This window comes from Abramis brama (assembly GCF_963993115.1).
Source record: "Abramis brama genome assembly, chromosome: 2".
Lineage (NCBI taxonomy): Eukaryota > Metazoa > Chordata > Actinopteri > Cypriniformes > Leuciscidae > Abramis > Abramis brama.
In genome coordinates this window covers 38,454,013-38,477,640 of record NC_139964.1, presented here as the reverse complement: position 1 = coordinate 38,477,640, position 23,628 = coordinate 38,454,013, and the positions used below count along the sequence as shown (strand labels likewise).

Genomic DNA, 23,628 nt, shown 5'->3' with positions numbered 1-23,628 from the left:
GACAATGATTCCAGGCATACCTCAAAATCCACCAAGGCTTGGTTGCAGAAGAATATTATCCTGGAATATTCTACAGTGGCCATCACAGTCACCTGACTTGAACTCCATAAACAAATCTCTGGTGGTATTTGAAGAAGGCGGTTGCAGTACTCAAACCCCAGAATATTACTGAACCGGAGGCCATTGCTCATGAGGAATGGTCTAAGATTCCTCAGAAACGCTAGCCTGGAAATCCAGACCTAAACCTGAAAGATTAATGGTCTGGCATCGACTAATGAAAATCGGCCAGCTCGAGGAGCGTCACCAAGCATGCATTTGAAAATCTCACTGCACGCAATTGGATAACACTACGACCAATCACAACAAGCCCCATACCTTAGCTACCAGCAGAGCTAACTGGTAGATTAGACTCTTGCCGTATCCAGTCGGCAAAAACGCACTTCTTACAAAGGAACGATTCAAGCGCAGTCTTCTGTTCCTCTAAGCCAAGTCTAACTCGTTCATTGTTTCAAACCATCCATCATCCATCTTGCAATGTTTACTAATGACTTTGACGTCACAGCGCTGTCTTCATCTGTTTAGCTCGCCTCTGGCCCGCCTATATCAGATAACACGATGTGATTGGTGCAGCTCGGATACAAGGGCACATTTAATGAGCATCATTACTCGACGCCAGAGTAAACTCGCTGAGCAAATTCACCTTGTGCTCTCGCGAGAACTCTGGATTTCCAGGGTACAGAAACGCTGTGTCTGGTTATATATCTCGTTTGCAGTAGGTCATAACAGCAAAAGGGTGTTCTAGTACTAAAGATGCTTGCCATAAAGGGGTTGAATAATTTTGAGACTGTAGAAGTCATTAAAAGTTGCATTTTCAGTTGAATTTGGGGAACCACTTGAACAGTTTTTTGTGTTGAGCTATTTCAATTACTTTTGTTTTATTTGTTCATTGCAAACAGCTGAAAGTCTGTAAATTTGAAGTCTGTAAACCTGATTTGCAATGGGGGTTGAATAATTCTGATTACAACGGTGCGTACGTACGTATGTATAATATACACACACATTTTACACATTTATCGCCAAACTTTTGGGATAAGAATGTAATGTGCATTGAACATTTAAAATCTCCTATAGATTTTAAATGTACAATGCACATTACATTCTTACCCCAAAAGTTTGGCGATAAATGTGTAAAATGAGTGACATTGTAAATTTGAGCTGATTGGACAAAGTGAGTGTTATAACTGACCCACATTCTCATAAATCTATTGCATAACTTTAAATGAAACATCTAAATATCAAAAAGTCCAATGTGTTATATATAAGTATTTTAGCTGTATCTGTTGAAACAATCCGATATTTAGATTTCCTCCTTGTCAGTATTATTTTTAACTGTAAACTTTGAGAAAAAGCACATCTGACTAATTTATATTGCCTTAGGTTTTCTTTTAAAATTCTTTACTCCACATTTTTGGATTTTTTTTTTTAATACATAATACACTGTTGTCTCTAAAAAAAAAAAAAAACCCTGTATTTAAAGGTTTCATCTTAGACCATCCCTCCTTGTCATAATGGATAATGCCTACCATTATCTTGGATCACATTATGCCAATTGTCTAGACAATGAAAGCCAATGGTGCTTAGTCTGTTATCTGAAGATTGAACCATAAAACAGTAATTTTAATTATACAGTAATTAACAAACTTACAATGTCTAAACCCTCATTCTGGAATCTTTATCCCTCTGCCAAAAGCAGCACACATGAAACAGCAGAAAGTCCCGCTCAGTGTGTAATGTTTGTGTGAGTTCATGATGTTCTTCCTAGGGAAACCCCACCTCTGTTCTTTAAAGTTTGCCACCATCTTGTGGTATCAAAACAGTAATGACATGTGTTTGACAGACATGATATATTACTTGTAAATACAAGTCAATCACACACATAATTGTTGCAATATTCCTTTCTGCTGAAAGTGCTCTTTCATAGCTTGATTTTACACAACAGTCATTTCAGCTCTCTATACACATTTTTATTGTTTAATGTTTAGGCATGCTTTTGCAAAGGCATGAGCTAAATCTGTGAAATTATAGGCAATAAAGTTGGTAATTACTCTTGGATTGCATTAGGGCAACTCTTTCATTTAATGAATGTGGAAGTGTTTGCGTTTGCAACTTTTTAGCATGAAGAGTTCATGGGGAAAAACAGCACTCATGCAATCAACGGCATACTTTTTCGTTACTTTATTTGAAAATGGTTAATACCAACAGTAAAAATAAATGACTATAAAATCTATAAATAATAATAATAAAAAACAATTCTGCACACAATTCGGTAACACTGCGCAATAATTTTTCGTTTGTTAACATTAGTTAACTGCATTAGTTAACATGAACTAACAATGAACAATACTTTTACAATTTTAATACATTTTTTTAAGATAAACACTAGTTAATGCACTGTCAATAAACATTAACATTAATAAGGGTAAATAAACTCTGCAAGAAAATATTGCTCCTTTATAATTCATGTTTGTTAATGCATTGACTAATGTTCACAAATGAGATTATATTGTAAAGTGTTAACAATATGGTAAAGTATAAAAACAAAATATCAATGTATGCCTATAATATATTTTTAATTTTAAGTTAAGAATGATCTAGACTGAGGTACCTTAAAAATAGTATTATTAACATTTACTTAACGGTTTATATTAATATTATATCAATTTCCTTACATACCCTCCTTTAAATATTTTTCTTAATAGAACATTCCCATTTTAATATGTTCCTGGGATTTCCACTTGCAGATATCAGAGCATTGAGTCATGAGATCATGTCTTAAACTGCTGCTAGGGCTCAGTGACATCAGGCATTAGGAAGCCATTGAAAGGGTCGGTTGCACCATCATCACCGATATCCTGAGGAAAGTCTTCCTCGCTGTCACATTCTTGGCTGTCAGCCCCGGGAAGGCACTCAGTTGAGCGACTTTCGCTCTCCACTGCACTGCTTTTGGACTCAGTGCTTTCGCTGCTGCTGCTGCTGCTGCTGCTGTTGCTGTTGCTTGTACTATACTCAGTACCTTCAATGCTTTCACTTGTGTCGGCACCGTTATTCGCTTCCTTTGTGCTCAGAACAACCGTTTCCTGGCTTTCACTTGATTCACTGCTTTCGCTTTTTTTTGATGCATCACTAGTGGATTTGTTGTCCGGCTGGCTGGTCGCTTGCACTTTGCCGCTGTTGTTCGTATGGACCCATTTGAGGGTGTAGATCCAGCCCTGTATGAATGCATCATGATGGTCATTATTCTAGTGTAACCACACATTTTGTATGATGCATACAATTCGATGTTCCTTACCCTACGGACATTCTCTTTACTGCTTTGAGTGTTATCCGATGTCAGCGCAGTCTCGCTTTTTCCAATCTAGATAGATAAAACACAGGACTGTATAAACAGAGAATCCATTTCTATGCAATGTATAGGCTTTAGAGCTTTTTCTTTGTTGTTAGATTTGAGCAACATAACTTACCAGATTTTCCACAGAATGGCTCTCGCTCTCTTTAGAGATCTTGAAACAAAAATGATAAAAAAAAACATTGAAATTTTCAGTCATATTCATCCGTTTAGTGGTTTTGTAAATTTGTGAAAAGATATGAACAGTAATTATTATTTATACCGTTTCATCCGAGTCAGATTCAAGCGATTCTGAGCTCTGTCAAGAAAAAAGAGAAATTGAAGTGAGTCTATATCCTTCACAGAAATATATTTAGTATAGTCATTCAATTTGTTGACATGGGCCTAGTCTTTGCACTTACATTGCTGTCGGAGACATTTTCCTTGGAATTCTGTAAAATAAATAATTTATTTTTATTATAAATTAATATTGTTTGACCTCATAAAGACAAAGACTATTAAAAGTCTAAATCAAAAATAATCTTCAAAGTTTTTTTCTGTTTTTTTCACAGCAGAACTTTTGCATTACATACATGCATTAGTAGCCTATATTGGATATTCTTGGAATGACCAAATACAGATATTCTCCTATATGATATCAGGTGAGAGAACTATTTTTTGTTATACTCTGAAGACGTACACACACTGTAAAAAAAAAAAAAAAAAAAAAAAGTTGCTGCCTTAAATTAAGTACAATCAACTTGGATGTTTAAGTCATTTTAACTTAAATTACATTAAACTGACTTTAAAAATGAGCTGAATCTTGTATAACTTAAAAGAAAAAGTTAAAAATTGCTTAACTTATTTAAAGCAATGTAAAATTGTATGTTGTCAATATATTTTTTTTACAGTGCAGCTGTCTCTCCGTGTAGATACACATTTAAGTTTATTTTTGCATACATGACGTGGAATTTGACTGGAAGCGTACCTCTTCTGAAGGTTCTGAGGTATTACTCTGGTCGGAGGATTCAGATATTGAAGAGCTTTCCGACTGGAATAGAAAAGATTATAAGAACACATTTACTTAAAGCACTCTTAAAGTTAATACAAAGTTTCTTGAAATTAAACCCAGCATCACTTACAGAGTTGGATGCATGTTGAATCATCTCCATAGCCATTTTATGCAAGATCTGTGTGATATAATTCAAAGAAGGAAAAATCTTTACTCCTTGAAACGTATGGAAAGACCATTTAAATGCTTTTTTTAGGTTATTCACTGCATACTCACGGGATTAGCATAGGCTGCTCCCAGCAGACATAGAATCAGTATGGCAGGTTTCATTCTGAAATACAAAAATCTGAAGATTAAAATCTATATTTCTGTTTAGTATTTATTGTTATGTTTTAAGAGTTCTTGAAACCTTTTTACGTAAAAATAATAAATAGGGTTTGAGGACCTTACCTTGCTCTTCTTTTAGTCCAAATGCAAAGTCCAAGAAAGCAGAGGAGATCGAGTAAATGAACGAGTGTTTATAGCTAAAGCTATAGACTGAATTTAATGGAATGTCTAGAGAAAGCGCTATTTAACAGGCTGACTCTTCATTAAGGTAACTGCATCACTTCCTGCTCGCCAACACTCAGATTACTGTGGGGGCACATTAACTCAAGCTGGTATACAAGAAAATGAGAGTGCCACAGTAAGAATGTTTACATAATGCAATGACACACTACAGTGTGCGCTCACCCAAACTTCCTCTCCTGTACGTGTCTATTTTAGGATGCTAAACTATAGGGTGTGTGGCCTCTAAATACTAAGTAAGAGTACAGTCTGGTCCCACACTGGGACAGGAAGTCCATAATGAGAGCATTCCAACCTCCTATTTTTTTTTTTTTCATAGACAAGCAGTACTGTGTATACCTTATATAAATTCTGTTTATTATGCACATTATGGATATATTATTGAAAACAAGAAATGGTATCATTCGTTTTATGCTTGTATAAAATAATATTAACATCCCATGCTTTTTATTTTATTTATATTGCTAAATTCATTACATCACCACTTCCTGGAGCTCCATATTTGGAGTGCTGCTGTTTTTTTGTTTTTGTTTTCTGCCTTGGCGGAGAGTGGAATATTTCCATTTTACAAACATTCCTCACAATTTTACTCATTTAATCATTGCAGTGTACGCCAAAAACCCACATAGAGCTGTGCTCCGAGATGTTTGCTGATAACGGAGCAGAGGAAATATAAAACAATGCACAGTGGTTCACAAATGAATATGCAGCTCTTGCAATTTAAGTGGAATTTGCTTGCAGTTATAATTAGATTTCCTGAGAAAGGTGAATGTGGAAAGGGTAGATGGGACAAATATAGCCTAAGTGAGAGAAAGCGTCTAATATTTAAGAGATCTAACTTAAAGAATTTATTATTATTATGAGAGAATTATTATTATTATTATTATTATTATTATTATTAGATTTCCAGAATAGTTAAGGTTGATTGTTATTGTTAAAACTGATTAAGAATATACCAAGCAGTTTTTCTAGTGTAGCCTACAATGCAATCTTTTATATTACTTTACATTTTTATTTGCTCACAAAATTAAGATATATGTATATACAATATATAATTAGATTTCCTGAGAAAGGTGAATGTGGAAAGGGTAGATGGGACGAAGATAAGTGAGAGAAAGCGTCTAATATTTAAGAGATCTAACTTAAAGAATTTATTATTATTATGAGAGAACAGTAAGCGGCTAAACGGCTTAGCTCCAGTCTATTTAACGGATCTTCTATCGCCCTATAATCCATCGCGCTCTTTAAGATCAATAAATTCGAGGCTTTTGGTCATACCTAGGATATCCAGATCAACCAAAGGAGGGAGAGCATTTTCACATTTGGCTCCGAAACTCTGGAATAGTCTTCCTGATACTGTTCGTTGCTCGGACTCGCTCTCCCAGTTTAAAACTAGATTAAAGACGCATCTTTTCGGCCAGGCATTCATTTAATATTTTTAATCTTACAGTTCAAACTACAATCCGGCCTCTAGTTCATAAATGCCAGAGGAGAACTGGCCCCGACTGAGCCTGGGTTCTCCCAAGGTTTTTTTTTTTTTTTTTTATAGAATATACTGTATGTACAGTATACAATCATTTATTATCCCCACAGCGAACCAGACGTGTGTGCGGTTCAGGTAAACCCTACATTATGGGGAAAAATGTCCCCACAAAGATGGCAATATCCGAAATACTTTTTATTCCAATGAGGAAAACAGGTTATAAATCATACTACGTGATGTTTTTTGAAAATGTAAAAAAAAAAGAAAAAAAAAGTGATGTGTTGGTTAGGGATAGGATATAGAGTTTGTACAGTATAAAATCTAAGTCCCCATAAAACATGAAAACCCAACGTGTGTGTGTGTGTGTGTGTGTAATGTTTATTTTTATTTAAATAAACTGATGCTATAATCAAAATTGGTGCACAGTTAATAAAAGACGCTGATTGGCAAACCAGTTGGCAAAGATTCAAGGTCTGCAAAAGCACTGGGCGCCATCTACAGTTGGCTTTTAATATCTGCTTGTAGCTTTGAATGTCAACATTCCCTGTCCCAGGGCTGTTCAAATGGTTGTGACAATCTGTCAAGTACCAGCAGCAGGGTTTCTTCTTTGTTTTCCCCATAGTTTATTAAATATTTTGGAAGTGCACAACTAGACTGTTAAAATAAAATGTTACAAAAAAAATGTAATCCAAAACTGGTAATAAAATGGAAAGTTAGTTCAAAGTATTACGGTGTATTTTCGTGTCACTCTCCATCTCTCTGTTCTTCACCCCACCCCACCCCCTCTGAAGCTTCAGTTGGTTGTCTCTCTTTGTGGCCCAGTACAGATGAAGGGAATCTGATGAACAGTGCTGAGGGGGAGGCATAAGGGAGTCAGAGGTACTTTGACTGACTGCCTCTCGGTGACTTTCTGCGACGTGAAATTTAAGCATTCCCCCAATTCTATCGGCAACCTCACAGCTCAGGTAAGTGTCAAATTTCCAATTTCTTGTTACTGTAATTGAATTAACTGAAGGATCACTTCTGAAATAATAAGGTAGTGTAAACAATAAATAAAGGAAAAAAAAAGGAAAAAAAAACCTGTATGCATGATGCAAATCATGTTGATGTCATCATTAAGAATATACATACTGCCATTTATTTGCATTTTTTTAATTGCTGTAGAGAGAGTACAACTTTAATCTATTTATTTTTGTACGTTTTCTAAGTATTTGATTTGATAAATATTCAGGTTTTTCTTTGCATTTTTTTCTCTTAAATCTGAATATTACAGACAAAATAGTATAAGAAAAAAAGAAATTTAATTAAATAACGAAAAGTTATTTATCATCTTCAGGAGAGCAGTATCTTCAGTTCATACCATTGCACCCAAGCCATTGTCCACATCAACATGGCCTATAATGGGCATATTGTCTCTGTGCAGGAGGCAAAAAGCTTGTGTACTTAGTCAACTCTTTTTCCAGTCTAGTAGCTTCTGATGTTTGCTTTGCCCCTCCGGACTTTGAATGTGACTTTTGAGCGGGGCTCATCTCTTGGGCCCTGTTGCCACGACAACTGAGGTGGTTGATTTATGCCGGGGTGTCATGGCAGGGGTACGTCCAGCATACAGATGGAGAACTCTGAACCCTGTGTGAGAACGGCCCAGAGGGCAGTGAAGCAGAATTCTTAGATAAAAAGAATAGGGAATGGGGAGATCAAGACACTTCAAGTTTTTCAGGAAGTTTTAAGATAGGACACAGGACTGTGGTCACATCCATACAAATTATGTTTTTTGTTTTTTCTAGAAATGAAGAAAGACCTGTTTCTATTCTGCTTTTTGGTCTCTGCACTGGCTGCTTATGTAAGTAAAATATCCAAACATTCAGCACAAACATTCATTTATATAATCATTCTCTTAATCAGAATCTACAGCATCATGTCCAAAGGTCGAAGAACCAAATGGAATCAAACACCAACCCAAAAGACGTTTCCAAGAACATAGTTCAAAAAGCAAGTATGTGTCCTGGGAATTTGAGAAAAGGAGATTTTAGAAAGCCAATCAAATGATATCAAGTGTATAGATAAATCAGCAGGAACATTGTAAGCAGTAATGAAATACGTTGCAATATATGACCAGGGTCAACCGAGAGGGTTTGACACCGCTTATCACAAACATGGCTATATATTTTTCCATTGCCGTACTCTTGGGATTGGAAAGGGAGTGGACTAACTCTTAAATGGAGTTCTGCTGGGCAGTAAATCAATCCCACAGTCCCACGGCTGGTGATAGGATAATTGTGTAGCTTTAAAATGACAAAATGCCTCACTTAAATCATAAGACTGAGGCATGTTTTGCAATTCAGCTAGGAGAATGTAAGTAATGTAAGTGGACTCTCGACATTAGTTGCTTATCAGGGTATGAAAGACAGTACTTCTCTGAAATAATATCTGCATTCCTCCAGGAAATTAGAGCAGTTTGGAAAAGATAATCTCAAACAATTGAGTTGGAAGGAGATTACATGAAAAGTGATGTTGTAATTGTATGAGTCGTGCAGCTCAAACAAGATTGTTGTCTGGGTAAATACAGTTGGTTCTGTAAAGATAGCAGCGAACATCATGTGCGGTGATGTGTGCATGTGTGGCACATGTATGCAAACTATTCTAAAAAAAAAAAAAAAAAAAATTGAACACTTTTTGCCACCTGGAAATGGTAAGATGAAAGCTGTTTGACAGCTTAGCCTCAACTTTCATAAAGCAAAACAAAAGGCTAAGTTGCTTTTTTTCCTCTTTTTTTTTTAGGTGCAAAGTAAGCCTCGTGGAAAAAATCAGCATGTCAAAAACAACCCAACTCCACAAGAGCAGGTGATTCTTCAAATCAAATTAAATCAAATCAAGTATATTTGTATAGCGCTTTTCACAATACAGATTGCATCAAAGCAGCTTCACAGCATTAAATCAAAACAAAACAATACAACAAGGTTTGTTTCCAGTGGAATTCATTGATTGATAGAATAAAATCAAATATCCCCAAAATATCCCCATATTCTTCAAAAGTTTTATTTTTATAAACGTTAATTCTCGAATTTGAGGAGTTTTTACTGTTTGTGTAATTTTATATTTGTTTCCATGTTTGGTGTTTTTTTATTATTATTATTTTATCAGTGACTCTTTAATCATTTGTAAATCTGTTTAAAAAAACAGATGCATTCAGGAACAAAACAACTGACTGTCTTTATGAGTCATTGAATTATTCACTCAACCGATTTGTTAACACTAATTCAATCAGGAATCATTTTATTTTGTGCATATTTTGTAAATATAATTTGCCGTCTTAAATGTTTTCAATCTGTTATATCTACTTCAATTTATTTATTTATTTATTTAATTTTTTTTACAATTTTGTTTTTAAGTCAGTGAAGCTTCTTGACAGTAAGGATGGAGTTCTGCCCACATTTCTGCCTTTTGAGTCCAGCTCTCAGGATGAGGACATGAGTGAAGAGAAGGAAAGCCATGTGGAGATGAAGCAAGCGGGGGCAGAAGAGCTTGAAGGTTCAGAGGGAGGTGAGAAGAATACACCTTTGCTCCTGAGTGAGGAGGCACTGACTCAACTCCTGCAGGTCTCTGAGGAGGCAGAGGAAACTATGGAGGAGGATGAAGGTGATGATGACAGTCCAGAAAAAGACAAAGAAGTTAAGGAGATTGAGGAGGAGGAGGAGGGAAAGGAAAATGGAGAATCTACAATGGAGAATGAAGATGTAACTGAGAGTGAAGGTGAGGATGCAAAGGAGACTGACAGCAGTACTGAGTCAGAAATACCAATGAATTTGGACTATACAGCTGACCGTGATGCGTCACAGCCACTATCCATCAAGCTAGAGGAGACCAAAGCTTCATCCATCAACACTATGGAAAAAGATGTGGCGGAAACAATAGAAGATGTGATCCCCACAGCTACAATGGACTATGATTCCCAGCAATCCATCAACGACTCAGAGGACATTGCAGAGGAACAGGAAGTGCCAGCAGAGCAAACACAAGCTGAGCTGAAAGAGCCTTTTCAAGACTCTGAGAATGACAATGAAAAAAAGAAGAGTGATCAACAGGATGAGAGGGACAGCATTGAACCTGAGATCACTATTCTTTCTAGTGGCAAGAAGGCAAAGAAGGAGAAGAAGAAGCAGAAGAATGAAAGTAATACACATGGAAAGGCCAAAGCCAAGAAGCAGCGAAACAACCAGCAGCTGGAGAAGATGCAGAGTGACCAAGCCAGAGCAATGGAAGCCGACGAGGAACGTGCACAGAGGCAAGACCCGGAAAAAGTGGTGGAGCCCACTGAAAACACGGAGCCTAAATCCAAAAAGAAGAATGGGAAATGGGTACCAAATGCATCACACATACATTGTTATTATAAAATTAATACAACCAGACTGTAAGCTTTGACAAGCCCTGGCAGCTTATTTTGTGCACATGTGCTTTTTGTAGATTTGAGCCACCTGCTGGTAGCAGGAAGTGTGGCAAATACAAATGACTTTGACATAGTCCTCCTATATTTACATACTGCCCACCATGCTCGGTTTTCCTAAAGCCGCCGGGTGGCGGTGGCACGGGTGCGAGGGCCCTTTTCATCGCTGCTTGCAGCTTTAATAAAGACTTTTTTTCACATGGCTCCTTGCACAATTATGTTATGACCTAAAAACTCTTTTTCCCATAGTGCATGATTTGTAAACCAATATATTTTGGAGTTTGCATCACTTAACCAGCTCCATATGTTCGGTTGTCTGACGTACTAAGGTACATTCGGGTACGAATCCCGTGAAAAGCCCTATTCGGACGGGATTAGTTTAACATGGAGAGGTAGGGTAAAGTAATTATTACCAGAGCTTCTCAATGATTTTAGTCCTGTCTGAATGTGCCAAAAGATGAGTCAAGATAAAAGAGCTCAAAGACAAGTCCAAAAAACAACTAAAATGACATGGTTTCGATCGCGTTTTTATGTCACGTTTGCTTTTGTTAACACTGTCAACCGCTTCCAGTTTTAAACTTGTATTTGTTTTCCTATTGTTTCAATTCATTATCGACATCATAATTATCTGGTTTGCGTGTGGAAATAGTTGACCTTTTACTGCACTTTGTTATTCTACTAGTTTACCATATAGCGGCAATGAATCGGAAGTCTCACACATTCACAGGAAAATAGCTTCTATGGAAAATGGTGAAAAGTGTAAGCAGGTGCACTAGTTTAATGTGTTTGATAGATTGCTATTGCAAATAAAAATTGGTTGTGCCTCTTTACAGACTCGTTTGGTGGGGATGAATCCTGTACAGATTAGGGCCACTATGGAGCTTTACCCTGACATTCGGCCCACACATCGGCCCAGCAGACAGGGGGAGCCAGCTGGTGAGTGTTGTTTCTGTCTCCATAGCGCCAAATTCTTATTAGGAATTTGCTGAGCAGAGTTTTTCTTTAACAGACTGTTAAACAGACCTGGCTTAAGAAGTCAATGAGAGCCTTAGCCCCTGGTTTATGCTCTATCCAAACCAACAGATGCAAAGGAATGTTGGCACTTTTTTACAGGGTGGTTATATATAACCTTTATTAGATGTCTTTTTGAGAGCCTTTTTAAAGCAGCAGTGGATGCCTGAACTGAGGATACACAGTATTTTATAGGATATTTGCACATTCTTTCATTGTTTTATCCAGACCCCTGTGAGAACTTTCGCTGTAAAAGAGGAAAGACATGCAAAATGAACGATGAGAACAAGCCCGTCTGTGTGTGTCAGGAGCCGTCAGAATGTCCTCCCAGTGTAAATGATTTTGACCATGTAAGTATGTGTTATCTAGCAAATTAATATGTTAATCTTAATTCAACTGATTACAATAAAATGGCTTTATTTCCAAATATTTATTTCATTACTGATCAAACTTAAGTAACATATATTGATTAAATGAAAAAGCATAATAACATTTGCTAATAATAAGCTGTTGGCATCGGGACATCTTCACTTTAGGTTTGCGGAACTGACAATAAGACATATGCCACATCCTGTCAGCTCTTTACCACCAAGTGTAGCCTTGACGGGACCAAAATAGGCCACAGACTTCACCTGGACTACACTGGGTCCTGCAAATGTAAGAAACATTTCTGACATGCTTATTTTAATTGTTAGCACATGAGATGTAAAATGTGGTTGGTAGTGATGCTAATGTGATTAATAATTTTAGCAAACCATGTTTCTCATTAGAAAAAGCCCCTATAAATATTGTGTGTCTGAAAAATATTCTGAGCTATCCATATTAGTATTACTATTTAATATTTCCATTTAATTTAATATCATAAGTTCTATACACTTATGTATATCTACAGTTTTTTATGTACATTTTAACCCTTAAATGCATAAATGTTTCTCTCATTATTACATATTCGGGTCTTTTTAGCGACCCAATTCTATATCTAACACGGGTGGATCTCTACTGAGCCCCTAAAAGGACATGGTGGTGGAAAAAGATTGGGATGGGAGGATTTTTTTCCCCTGAGAAACTTTGCGTTCCCTCGCAAAGATATTTGCGTTCCCACGCAAAAACCTGATGTGAGCTCGGACAGACACCTCCAGTTTAATGTCCCGCTGCCAGTGTTTCAGAGCTCCGTACGTTAATGGAGTGTTTCATAGTGTTTGAACTTGGATTCAAATATAAAGAAATGCGGTCAGTGCTTAAAGGCACACTATGCAGTTTCCGTTTTTCTCAAACAGCTACCCCTAGAGTCGCTGTGGAGTACTTTTATTTAACGTTACTGTCGTAAATACCACACACGCAGAGCCGTCGTTTTCTTTTCCTTGACTCTTCCGACCGCGCTTTCTTCGTCGACTCTGCCATGATTCACGTCTGAAATTGGGTTTTGCACTTTGCAGATGGTCCCTTATTCAGACTTGTCTCTCAAACGCCTGGTTAGAGACAAATTTATATTAAAGCTCGTTTTGAGGACAATTGGGTTGTAGCTCGTTGTCTAGGTTACTGTGATTGTAAATAGTGTCATTTGTGTTTTAACGTTCAGCTCACGAATATGATCCGGGAAATTCGAATATATTGCCAACTTCACTGAACTCGAGTTAAGCACTGACCGCATTTCTTGAGTCCAAGTTCAAACACTATGAAACGCTCCATACATATGGAGCTCTGAAACACTGCCAGCGTGGGAACGCAAAAGTTTTCCGAGGGAACGCAAAGTTTCTCGGGGAACGCAAAAGATTTGAAAAAAAAGAAAAGAAAATCTCCCAACCCAATTTTTTTTCTCCCACCAACACGTCCCTTTAGCGCTCTGTAGATCTCTACTACCTGTCGCAATAATATACAACTCTCCTGATATTAGAGTCATTACAGAATAATAAAATAAAGCATGTTTTTTGTTACCTTTTGGGGCTTGGAAGGGTTCAGTTTGAGCAGAATTTATATCATCGTCACTGTCCTCGTCAGAGCTCATTTCCAGTAGCCTATATTCAGCATCTGGCTCATATTCGCAATCTCAAACATATTCTCAAAACTCAATTATGAGGGCTTTTTTTTTCAAGTTATGAAAAATCATTTTCAACGTCTTCAAAATCAATATTTTGATCCCTGACAGCTCCTTCACCAGATCCACCATCAAGTGACAGTGACTCTAATATTTGATTGCGTTCAGTAGGCTACTTGTAGTAAATCGCTGAGCCATTTCAAGTTTTGCTGATGATACTTCCTATTCTTTTGTTTTCTGCCTGTGGTAACTATGAGTGAAACGTCACTTCATAATTGTATATCAGACATTGCCACCTTGTGAAATAAAGGTGAATTGCACTTATTCAGTCATCAAAGATTAAATTATTGTTGTAGAAAAAATATATACTTACACTCATACCATATACAATCTTTGCAAAAAATGAATGGGAAAATAGGCATTATTTTATAATTGTATATATTTTTTTCTTGTTATACTGTGTATAATGAATTGATTGAGGAATACTAAGAAGATTAAAGTCTAACTTTAAAAAATGAATGGGGAGGAGGGTAGTGAATGACGTCCCGGGTCACTAAAGACCTGAGGTATGTGTTTAAGGGTTAATATAGTTGGATACAATGCAACATTTATTTTTGGCCCCGCAACCAAATGTAACCAATTTAAGTTCGACCACCTCTGCACTCAATATATATTCTCTGTTGTTTAATTTTTGTCTATTTTTATTTCTCCTGGCAGTTATTGCTCCATGTCTAGAGTCAGAGCTGGTGCAGTTCCCTCTGCGTATGCGGGATTGGCTGAAGAACGTGCTTCTGCAGTTATACGAGCATGACTCCATGTCTCCTGGCTTTCTCACAGCTAAACAAAGAATCAGGGTATGTATATCAGTGATACTGGACAGACGGTTATTTATTTAGATATTGCATGTCTCCTAAAGAGACAAATAGTAGATTTAAGACAAGAAACTGGAGACAAATTTCACTCAGCTCCCCAACTTCTGACAGTAAAAAATAAACGTAGATGTACTTCTTTGGAAAATAGCTCTTGCCTGTATCTAAACCATCAAATGTGAAAGGATTACAGATGATGAATGCTCTGCTCAACAGGTTCAGAAGATCTATGAGAGCGAGAGGCGTCTTCATGCAGGCGATCACCCCGTCGAGCTTCTACAGCAGGACTTTGAGAAGAACTACAACATGTACATCTATCCAGTGCACTGGCAGTTTGCACAAATGGACCAACATCCTTCAGACAGGTGGGGTGGCTGAGGTTCTGTACAAATTCCGTCTTGCAATATTGTTTTGCTTATCATAAAGGGGAAACCCCAATTATCTTGATAAATTCACTTGACATTTATATCGGCTGTTAAATGCCAGTCTTGTGGAGCCAGACGCTGTGCTAAAAGACTGATAAAAATATCTGCACACTCACTCCTGAAATTGCTTAAAGCTACCCAATCAGATCAGTGCGATTTTGGGAAATGCTTGCCATTTTGGAGTGCATTTGCGAATGGTTCATGAGCAGTTCGTGGGCAAGACGTCTGAGGCTGAGACTATTCTAATTCGAACTTACTCATACAGGAGGTTCAGTAATATTTTTAGCTAGTGTGAGGATGTGGTTGAGGGACATTTACAGAAAAAGAAACACTCAGCGCCAGTATCCTCCACAACGTCAGTGGTCAGCCTTTGAGACAGAGGCCTTAAAGGACAAGTTCGGTATTTTACACTTAAAGCCCTGTTTACAGATCCTTTCTGATGAAATAGAACGGTTAAGATTAAAATTTGGACACATGCTGCTGTCCCGAGAATTTTAGGTTTATTTCGCTTTCCCCCCCACCTACACAATGGCAGCCTATGGGCACTAGAACAATCCTTCATAAAACGCATTAAACTTTCGTTTACAAAGACGTGAAACTCACCGAGTGGTCAGGGGTGTTCACTGATATGCTCACAAAAAAATCGCTGCAAAAGATGCTTTCCCAACAGGTGTTTTACCATTTGTTGTAAAACTGTGGATCTATTTTTCCAAACGTCTCACACCCGTACATTCTTCCGTTGAGAGCTTGAATAATAAACACTCCAGCCCAGTTGGTGGCGATAATGCACCTTTGCCAATTGCAAGCAAACCTGAGTAATACCGTACCTCACACAGCTCATCCAATACAAGTCAATGGAGTTGGACAAAAACTACGATAAAACCTGTTGGAAAGCATCTTTTGCAGCGATTTTTGTGTGAGCATATCAGTGAACACCCCTGACCACTCGGTGAGTTTCACGTCTTTGTAATCGAAAGTTTAATGCGTTTTATGAAGGATTGTTCCAGTGCCCATAGGCTGCCATTGTGTAGGTGGGGGGGAAAGCGAAATAAACCTAAAATACTCGGGACAGCAGCATGTGTCCAAATTTTAATCTTAACTGTTCTATTTCATCAGAAACGATCTGTAAACAGGGCTTTAAGTGTAAAATACCGAACTTGTCCTTTAAAGCTGCAGTGTGTGCTTTTGGGGAAAATCTGCCTGTGAATCAATTACTTATAGATGTATTACACAGGGATACAGGGCTTGACATTAACTTTTTTCTCACCAGCCACTGTGGCTAGTGGTTTTTTAGTTACTCATCATTTTCACTCGCCACAGTTTTGACATCGATACCATAGGGAAAATCTGCCATAGAGATATTAAAAAAATTATCTTATAATTAGGCAGCAGGTATATTAGGCTGCTGTCACTTTAAGATCTGATGCACGGACCCATTATACTGTTTTATATAGCCAATAGTGTATTTATGTGTGCACACTTTGGGTGTGAGCACAAAATCTGCAGGATGAGTAAAATTATGCTCAATACGCGCAATCCCATGCCAAAATTCAAGCCCTGTAAGTAACACCAACAATATTCATCCAAAGCAAATTAAACCAGTGAGTAAAGGGACACGGGGATAAAGGGATATTTCAGTATCGAAAAAAAATATTTTTGACAACACTAGATTGCACTTAGTTTATTATTTCAGATGTCTTTTTAAAAGACTACAATTGAAAATCCACCTGCATTTGGCAGGTTGGCGGGTGTTAGTCAAGCCCTGCTTGGACATAAGAAAATTACACACTGCAGTTTTAAGAATCTTGTGTTGGTTTGTGATTTTAAAGAAAAGGTTCTATATAGAACCTAAAGGGTTTTGTCAGGCACCCATCATGGGATCTTTTTACGGATTTAGTTTTAATTAATTACTTTTGTTATTGTATACATTTTAATTGTAATTAAATTTCATGAATTAAAAAGGTCGTAAACATACATTGTCACTAGATATTTTTTTTTAAATAAATAACCTGTCAAACACAAAAGTATTTATGTAATCATTTAAGACATTTCTCCTTATATTAAACCTTTTTGCCATATGTGACCTTGGATCACAAAACCAGTCACAAGTCGCACAAATTTTGACCCACACAATGTATTGTTGGCTATTGTCACAAATATACATTTACGGCAATAGCCAATACATTGTATGGGTCAAAATTATCTTTTATGTCAAAAATCATTAGGATATTAAGTAAAGATCATGTTCCATGAAGATATTTTGTACAATTCCTACTGTAAAGATATAAAACATTTATTTTTGTGAGTGAATGCAGCACAATCGCGAACATAAATGGACAACTTTAAAGGTGAGTTTCGATTTTTTTGCACACTCAGATTCCAGATTTTCAAATAGTTGTATCTATAGTTGTGTCCTATCCTTACAAACCATACATCAATGGAAATCTTATTTTTTCAGCTTTCAGATGATGTATAAATCTCAATTTCAGAAAATTGACCCATGTGACTGGTTTTGTGTTCCAGGGTCACATATAGCACAAAGTCAAGAACCCTTACGGTTCTATAAAACCCCATTGAACTGTGTGGAAATGAAGTATGTTAATTACAAGATTTTTCTTCTTTCTTCTGTTAATTCATGTTTGTCCTCATGGCAAATTGACAAAACCTGAATCATGATATTAAGTAGGGTTTTTTTCACCAGTGAATATTTATAATACTGTTGCAGGATTCTTTCTCACTCTGAGCTGGCTCCTCTGCGCGTTCCCCTGGTTCCCATGGAGCATTGCACCTCTGTCTTTTTCCAAAAGTGTGATGCTGACAAGGACAAACTAGTCTCCTTCCAAGAGTGGTGCAGCTGCTTTGGCATTAAAGAAGGTATAGGATTTTAAAGGCCTTGCCTTAAACAGCTCAAAGAGTTTTAAATGTATTATTCATTCTCTTTAAATGCATTATTTATGCACACTTTTTAAATAAATGAAAAACTTTATAAACAACCCAGGTTGGTTTTTCAACGTTCTCTGTATTTTCATTCCCACAGAGGATATGAATTCTAATCTGCTGTTCTGAGCATCTCTGGGCTGCAAAAGGAGCAAGTGAAGGTTGTTATCTTTGAAGAAAGCTATAGATAATCCTGGAGGTCTGTTTGTTCAGTGAAATGGTACTGTTTTTTTTATGTGTAATGATCACGATGGACAAGAATATCTAAAACTCTTTTATTTTTTATGCATTATATTGTGTAGCATATTGGTTATTAATAAAAGGAACTATAGTTAATGATTTAGCTAAAAAACAATAAAAAAGTGTAGTTTTAGTTTGAGTGTTTTTGTATGCATTCCAGTGAGGGAAAAGTTTACATAGTGAATAAAATAACAAAATAAAAGTGATTTTATAATGTTTCCAAATTATTTCAGATAATGAAGAAAAATGCCACTCTTATATGTGCTTGTTGTTGAACAATTAGCCTACATATTTATTCCAAATTATATTAATGATTAAATGAATGAATCAAGAATGATTTTTTTAATTCATCAAGCATTTTTTTATGCTCATGTAAAATAAATCTTAAACATGACTTCCTTAAAAATTGATAACTGATAATATCTTATCATTAAAGTTCCGGTTCAATTTGCATAGCAAGTTTTATGTCCTCTGTCACAAGCCTTGGAAGCTTTGTTATGCACACTTACAACGGTTACTGTGTTTGGAAAAGAAATGTGTGGGTTATGACCACTGTAATTAAAACAAATAAAAAACTGTGTCTGGAACAAACCCTTAGGAAGTCATTAAATTACTTTGGTCAGAACTGTGTGTCTAAGTGTGCAGCACAATTCAATGACTTCTGTGTGAGCAGTTGATGCATGGACATTTCTCATCTCACATTCTCAATGCAATGAACAGTACTTCATCATTTGAGGACAATGATCTCGAATAACCTTGTATAATCAGTTTTTGTAGCACGTAAAATCAGAAATATGCACTAAAATGATTAGGAAATACATGTCATCTAAAGCTGTATGAGATACTACCCTTAAGATGTTGGTGGATGGATGGACAAATGCTCTGTTTTTCCTCTTTTTTTTCTTTCTTTTCTGTAAGATGAATGAATAGAAGAAAAACAAAACAAAAAAACAAACTAATACGCACGAAACGAAGTTAAACGAAGTTAAACGAAGAAAAGAAGTTCATTCTTAAAAGTTCACACTTTTGAACTATTTGTTTCCCTTCTTACCGCAGTCTTTTTTGAGTATTGGTGTCAGTATCTCCAGAAACAGAATTTCCACTGGAAGTTAGTTTTTTTTTTTTTCTGAAGCAGTTTAAAAGAGTTGAATAATTTTAGTTCGATTACGGATTTTGCATGCATCTCTCTGTCAGGTTTGATAAGATAAGATCACCTGGTGCTAAGATTTCAGATTTCAGAGGAAGATATAGTCTAAATAAAAAAGTGCAGGAAAGGATTCTGGAGAAAAGTAAAAAGAACCGAGGTCAGTGCACTGGTGGAACAACAAAGATAATGCAAAAGACAAGCCAACGATATAGGCCTATGTTGACTAGAAATACTCTAAATCACTGAAACATCTGCATGCGTTTTACTATGCTGATCATTGATAGGCCTTCACGCTAAGTGAAAAAGGGAAGCTATGAAAGGCAAGACCCAAAAAGAACAATGCATTTGACTAATTAATCTTCAAATTGAAGACAAAGTGATCAATATTTGATTTAGTCTTCAAATTGATTAAATCATTTGATCAATCTTTAAAGCTTCTCTTCCAATTAGAAAAACTGATTGTCTAATCCTAATGTAGCCTAAGACATTCCTCTGGCATATGCATTTTAGCATTTAACATTTAGATAAGGAGTTTCTGAGGATCTTGTTCTGATGTAGGTTTGTTTTTATAAATAAGGGAAACAAATATTAAAACTCTTAATTAAACATTTTTAATGAGAGCAATGTTTTGTGATTATCATTTTCTTCTATGCGTCTTCAGATTAAACGATTGTCTCTAATGTCAAATTGGTCCTCATTAATAGCCTACATAAATAGAAAAGGCCTGGGAGTGGGAGGAATACAATACAAAGCTGTAGCTACAATTTTATTACTTAGCTACAATATTCTTCGCTAACAAAAACAGACGCATAGGTCACGATTTAGTCACCGACGTGTCTGCGTCAGTTGAAAGTGTGCACGCTTGCGGCAACATCACGCTTGGTTTAAAATGGGGCCGGTTATTTTACTTCTATGAGCGATTTTGGAGCGAGGAAGAAACCGAATATAAATGAATCAGAGTAAACTACTTATCGTAGTCCCAGACAGACATTGTTGAATGTCTTCATCTGAGGTAAATCCACACGCGCGCACTCAAGACATTTAGGCCCGTTTAACAGTAACATTAGGCCTATCTGTTTTTAATTCAGTTTATTTCCTGTTTCTATATAGCATACATAAACACATTTACACAAATATATTTAATAAAACAGTTAAACACACACACACACTCACATTGAACGCGCGCTTTTGACAATTCAATACAAACAGTCTCTCAACAATGCAGTAATGCAAATATTTCATATTCATGGTGGTACATTGAGTAGCCTATTCGAGTTTTGGCACAAATGGAATGTCATTTGCGGACAGTGTAATTAAGAGATTTGACGTTTATGGCTTACTCATTACTTGGATGTGTTATTTAGGCTACTGTAAACGGACGCTTCTACAGCTCGAGTAGCCTATATGAATAATTAGAAATACTGATTTAAACACTAAAATGAAATGGAAACACCTGCCCACAAGAATGATCATTGCAAGTACTTTTCCAATAGAGGGCAGCATAACATCAGCGCAATGTTGGCTCGTGACTGCATTAAGTGCTGAGGCTAGTTAAGATATACAAGTTAGCATTTATTAAACACAACTCTTAGGCTATATTTCAACATTATGTAAGAATTTAAAGTGTTATTTTTTGGTGTGTGCTTTTATGAAATATTTCTGAATATGGATTTGCAAGTCTGTTTTGAAGCTCTCTGTGGTTTCATCAGGTCTTGCTCTGGTTCTTGAAAACATGTTAGGCATCTGAATGCTAAAATTACTCTCTTAGGAGAGGATGTTCAAACATGATCTTCGCCGACTTCTGAAAACCAATGTTAGCACTGGCATATTTGTTTGGCCGTGGCCCCAGAGCATTGTATGAAGTAGATGAAACAGCTAATGGTGTACAGCAGGTGAAACTTCAAGGGCTCTCTGGCACTTTAATGGAGTACGAAGAGGGTGCATGTGAGATGTGCTGTTAGGGAATGCAGTTAGAAATTGTGTGTGTGTTTGTGTGACTGGAGTAGCATCTGACTTAAACATCCCCCTTTGATCCCCCATCCGGCTCTTTGTGAGAGTTTCCTCCTCGTATCATCCTGTCCATTTAGCGATCACTGCTGTAAATTACAGAGGAAAGAGGTCATGTGAAACCATGCCATGCATTTGCAAAATTGTGTGTCATTATGGCGCATTATCATAGTTAGCTACTTTGTGTAAGATCATAAAGGTATGCATGGGTTTTTTTTTTTTTGTGTTTGTGTGTGTGTTGGTCTTAGCTAAAATCTGGTACATTTCTTTTCTTTTTCTTTTTCCTTTTAACTTTGATTAATGAATTATTTATAGCCTATAGTTGAAAAGCCTCAATATTAGAAGCCCAGTCTCCTCAGGTCATACCTAGTTGTTTTGGCAGAGATGGTCAGTTTATTGATTTCACATTAAGCTCACAACCTTCCTGCCCTTTCTAGCTCTGAATATTCAGATGAATTTTACTCGGCAAAGAAGACCTCATTAAATATTCATGCCACTTTATCAGCGCAATCAACGAGCGTATTTACTTGTTCGCTAAAATACCATTCTACAAAACCATCTCAGTTCTGACTACCCTCTTGAAACATTGTTTAATTTGACCAAGGAAAAGGATAATAAGTGTTCCTGCACATCTAAGCCAAGGCTGCTGCAGTTGGTCCATGTAACTGGCTTACACGCAGCTTGTAAATTGATTTTTTTGAGTCGCACAAGGTTCAAGGTTGGGATGAAATGTCCTTCTAATGGAATTAAAATTCAATTCAATCAAATGCAGTTGTACTAAAAGCTGTTCATCCAATTTACCCTCACCCTTCTAGCTTGTTTTTGGACACCTCTGTTTTAAATTAGGCTGTAGTTTTATTCTAGTATTTTATTGTATTTTTAAAAAAAAGTTGTGTAGGTTAGCATGACTGATATGTGCTGAGTCTATAAATAGGTGAAATTTAACATGTTACTGTAGTGTTAATATGTAGAAGTAGTATTTGACTGTTATGTTTCTGAACCTATTCAGTTTTTTTCACATTCCGTATGTCATCACATTGAGTGTTATTAACTAAAACTATTTAAAACCATATTTATTCATCAAAATAAAGCTGAAAAAAGTGCTATATATATAAGATATAAGATATATCTTAAGATATATAAATATAAGATATAAGATGAAAAAATAAGCAATTTCTGAGAAACACTGTTGATATTTGAAATGAACCCAAACAAACAGAGGTAACACATTAATTGATAAAGTTACTACATGTATGTTCTATAGTAATATCTATAAATTATGCATAATTACAAGTTCCTAACCCTAACCGTAACTCTATAGTAAGTACATGAAGCTAATTGCTCTACCCCACAAAATGCACAAACAGACAATGCAAGAGTGAATGTCTTTTTATAAAATAAAGCGAAGATGGCGAACGAATGACAAGGAAGAACAAAAAAAATAACACTGCACACAAGAGTATATACAAGCAAGAGTTTGGTGTTGGTCGCCAGCTGCACACCGGCTCCAGACAAACAATGACCCTCAAAACTGACCTGTTACAATAGCTAACATTACAACAACAGCATATAGGCTATTGGTTCTGTGAAACTTAGCAAAACCTACCGTATGGAGCAGAAACAACTCGACCTCGGCGTCCATTTTCAGGCCTTCCCGCTTAGGTCTCTCCAGCGCTGGAAAGCTTTTCTAATAGTCTATTAACGTGGGTCCTAAAGCTTGTGCCTTATCATAACCCTTCTTTTTCCAATGATTATCATTTTCTCTTTTGTAATGTCTCTCAGCCATCTCTCTTTCTACAGTCTTCATATCTCTCTCTTGCTCACTCTTTCCTCTCACATCACGAGTGGACACGCCCCCTACTTCTGATTGGCTACAAGTGTCCTGGTCTGATCCACTTTCAACAGCATTTCTCAGAAATCGCACCTTTAAGTTGAAGTACTAGGCCTAAATTACTAACTGAAATAAAACTAAAAACATATCATTATTTAGAAATATTTTAAAACTAAAAAAAATTATAAAAGCTATTTCACTAATTTACTAAAAGCTAAAATACTAATGAAAACAAGAT

At 36.5% G+C, this 23,628-nt stretch overlaps 2 protein-coding genes across 12 annotated transcripts in view; one reads left to right on the top strand and one right to left on the bottom strand.

Moving 5' to 3' along the window:
• sparcl1 (SPARC-like 1) overlaps positions 1 to 18,856 on the top strand; it is a 31,064-nt gene extending 12,208 nt beyond the window's left edge. For 3 of the 11 annotated variants that reach the window (XM_084100640.1, XM_084100641.1, XM_084100645.1), the window contains 12 exons: positions 3,958 to 4,047; positions 7,275 to 7,412; positions 8,232 to 8,287; positions 9,226 to 9,288; positions 9,837 to 10,802; positions 11,722 to 11,824; positions 12,128 to 12,249; positions 12,436 to 12,556; positions 14,652 to 14,788; positions 15,020 to 15,168; positions 17,954 to 18,102; positions 18,266 to 18,856. In XM_084100640.1, the coding sequence (XP_083956766.1) occupies positions 8,234 to 8,287; positions 9,226 to 9,288; positions 9,837 to 10,802; positions 11,722 to 11,824; positions 12,128 to 12,249; positions 12,436 to 12,556; positions 14,652 to 14,788; positions 15,020 to 15,168; positions 17,954 to 18,102; positions 18,266 to 18,294 (1,893 nt within the window). In that variant the 5' untranslated portion in view covers positions 3,958 to 4,047; positions 7,275 to 7,412; positions 8,232 to 8,233 and the 3' untranslated portion in view covers positions 18,295 to 18,856. Of the gene's footprint in view, positions 1 to 3,957; positions 4,048 to 7,269; positions 7,413 to 8,231; positions 8,441 to 9,225; positions 9,289 to 9,836; positions 10,803 to 11,721; positions 11,825 to 12,127; positions 12,250 to 12,435; positions 12,557 to 14,651; positions 14,789 to 15,019; positions 15,169 to 17,953; positions 18,103 to 18,265 lie in introns of those variants that run through there. The other 8 variants (XM_084100637.1, XM_084100642.1, XM_084100646.1 and 5 more) reach the window with 5 other exon arrangements.
• Positions 2,229 to 5,119, bottom strand: scpp1 (secretory calcium-binding phosphoprotein 1). Its single transcript, XM_084100749.1, has 9 exons — positions 4,848 to 5,119; positions 4,674 to 4,728; positions 4,528 to 4,575; positions 4,374 to 4,436; positions 3,808 to 3,837; positions 3,669 to 3,704; positions 3,522 to 3,560; positions 3,350 to 3,415; positions 2,229 to 3,269 (listed from the first exon to the last, which is right to left on the bottom strand). Exons 2-9 carry the CDS (start codon positions 4,725 to 4,727, stop codon positions 2,844 to 2,846), a joined length of 762 nt encoding a protein of 253 aa, XP_083956875.1. The 5' UTR covers position 4,728; positions 4,848 to 5,119; the 3' UTR covers positions 2,229 to 2,843.
• Positions 18,857 to 23,628: the final 4,772 nt, after the last annotated feature.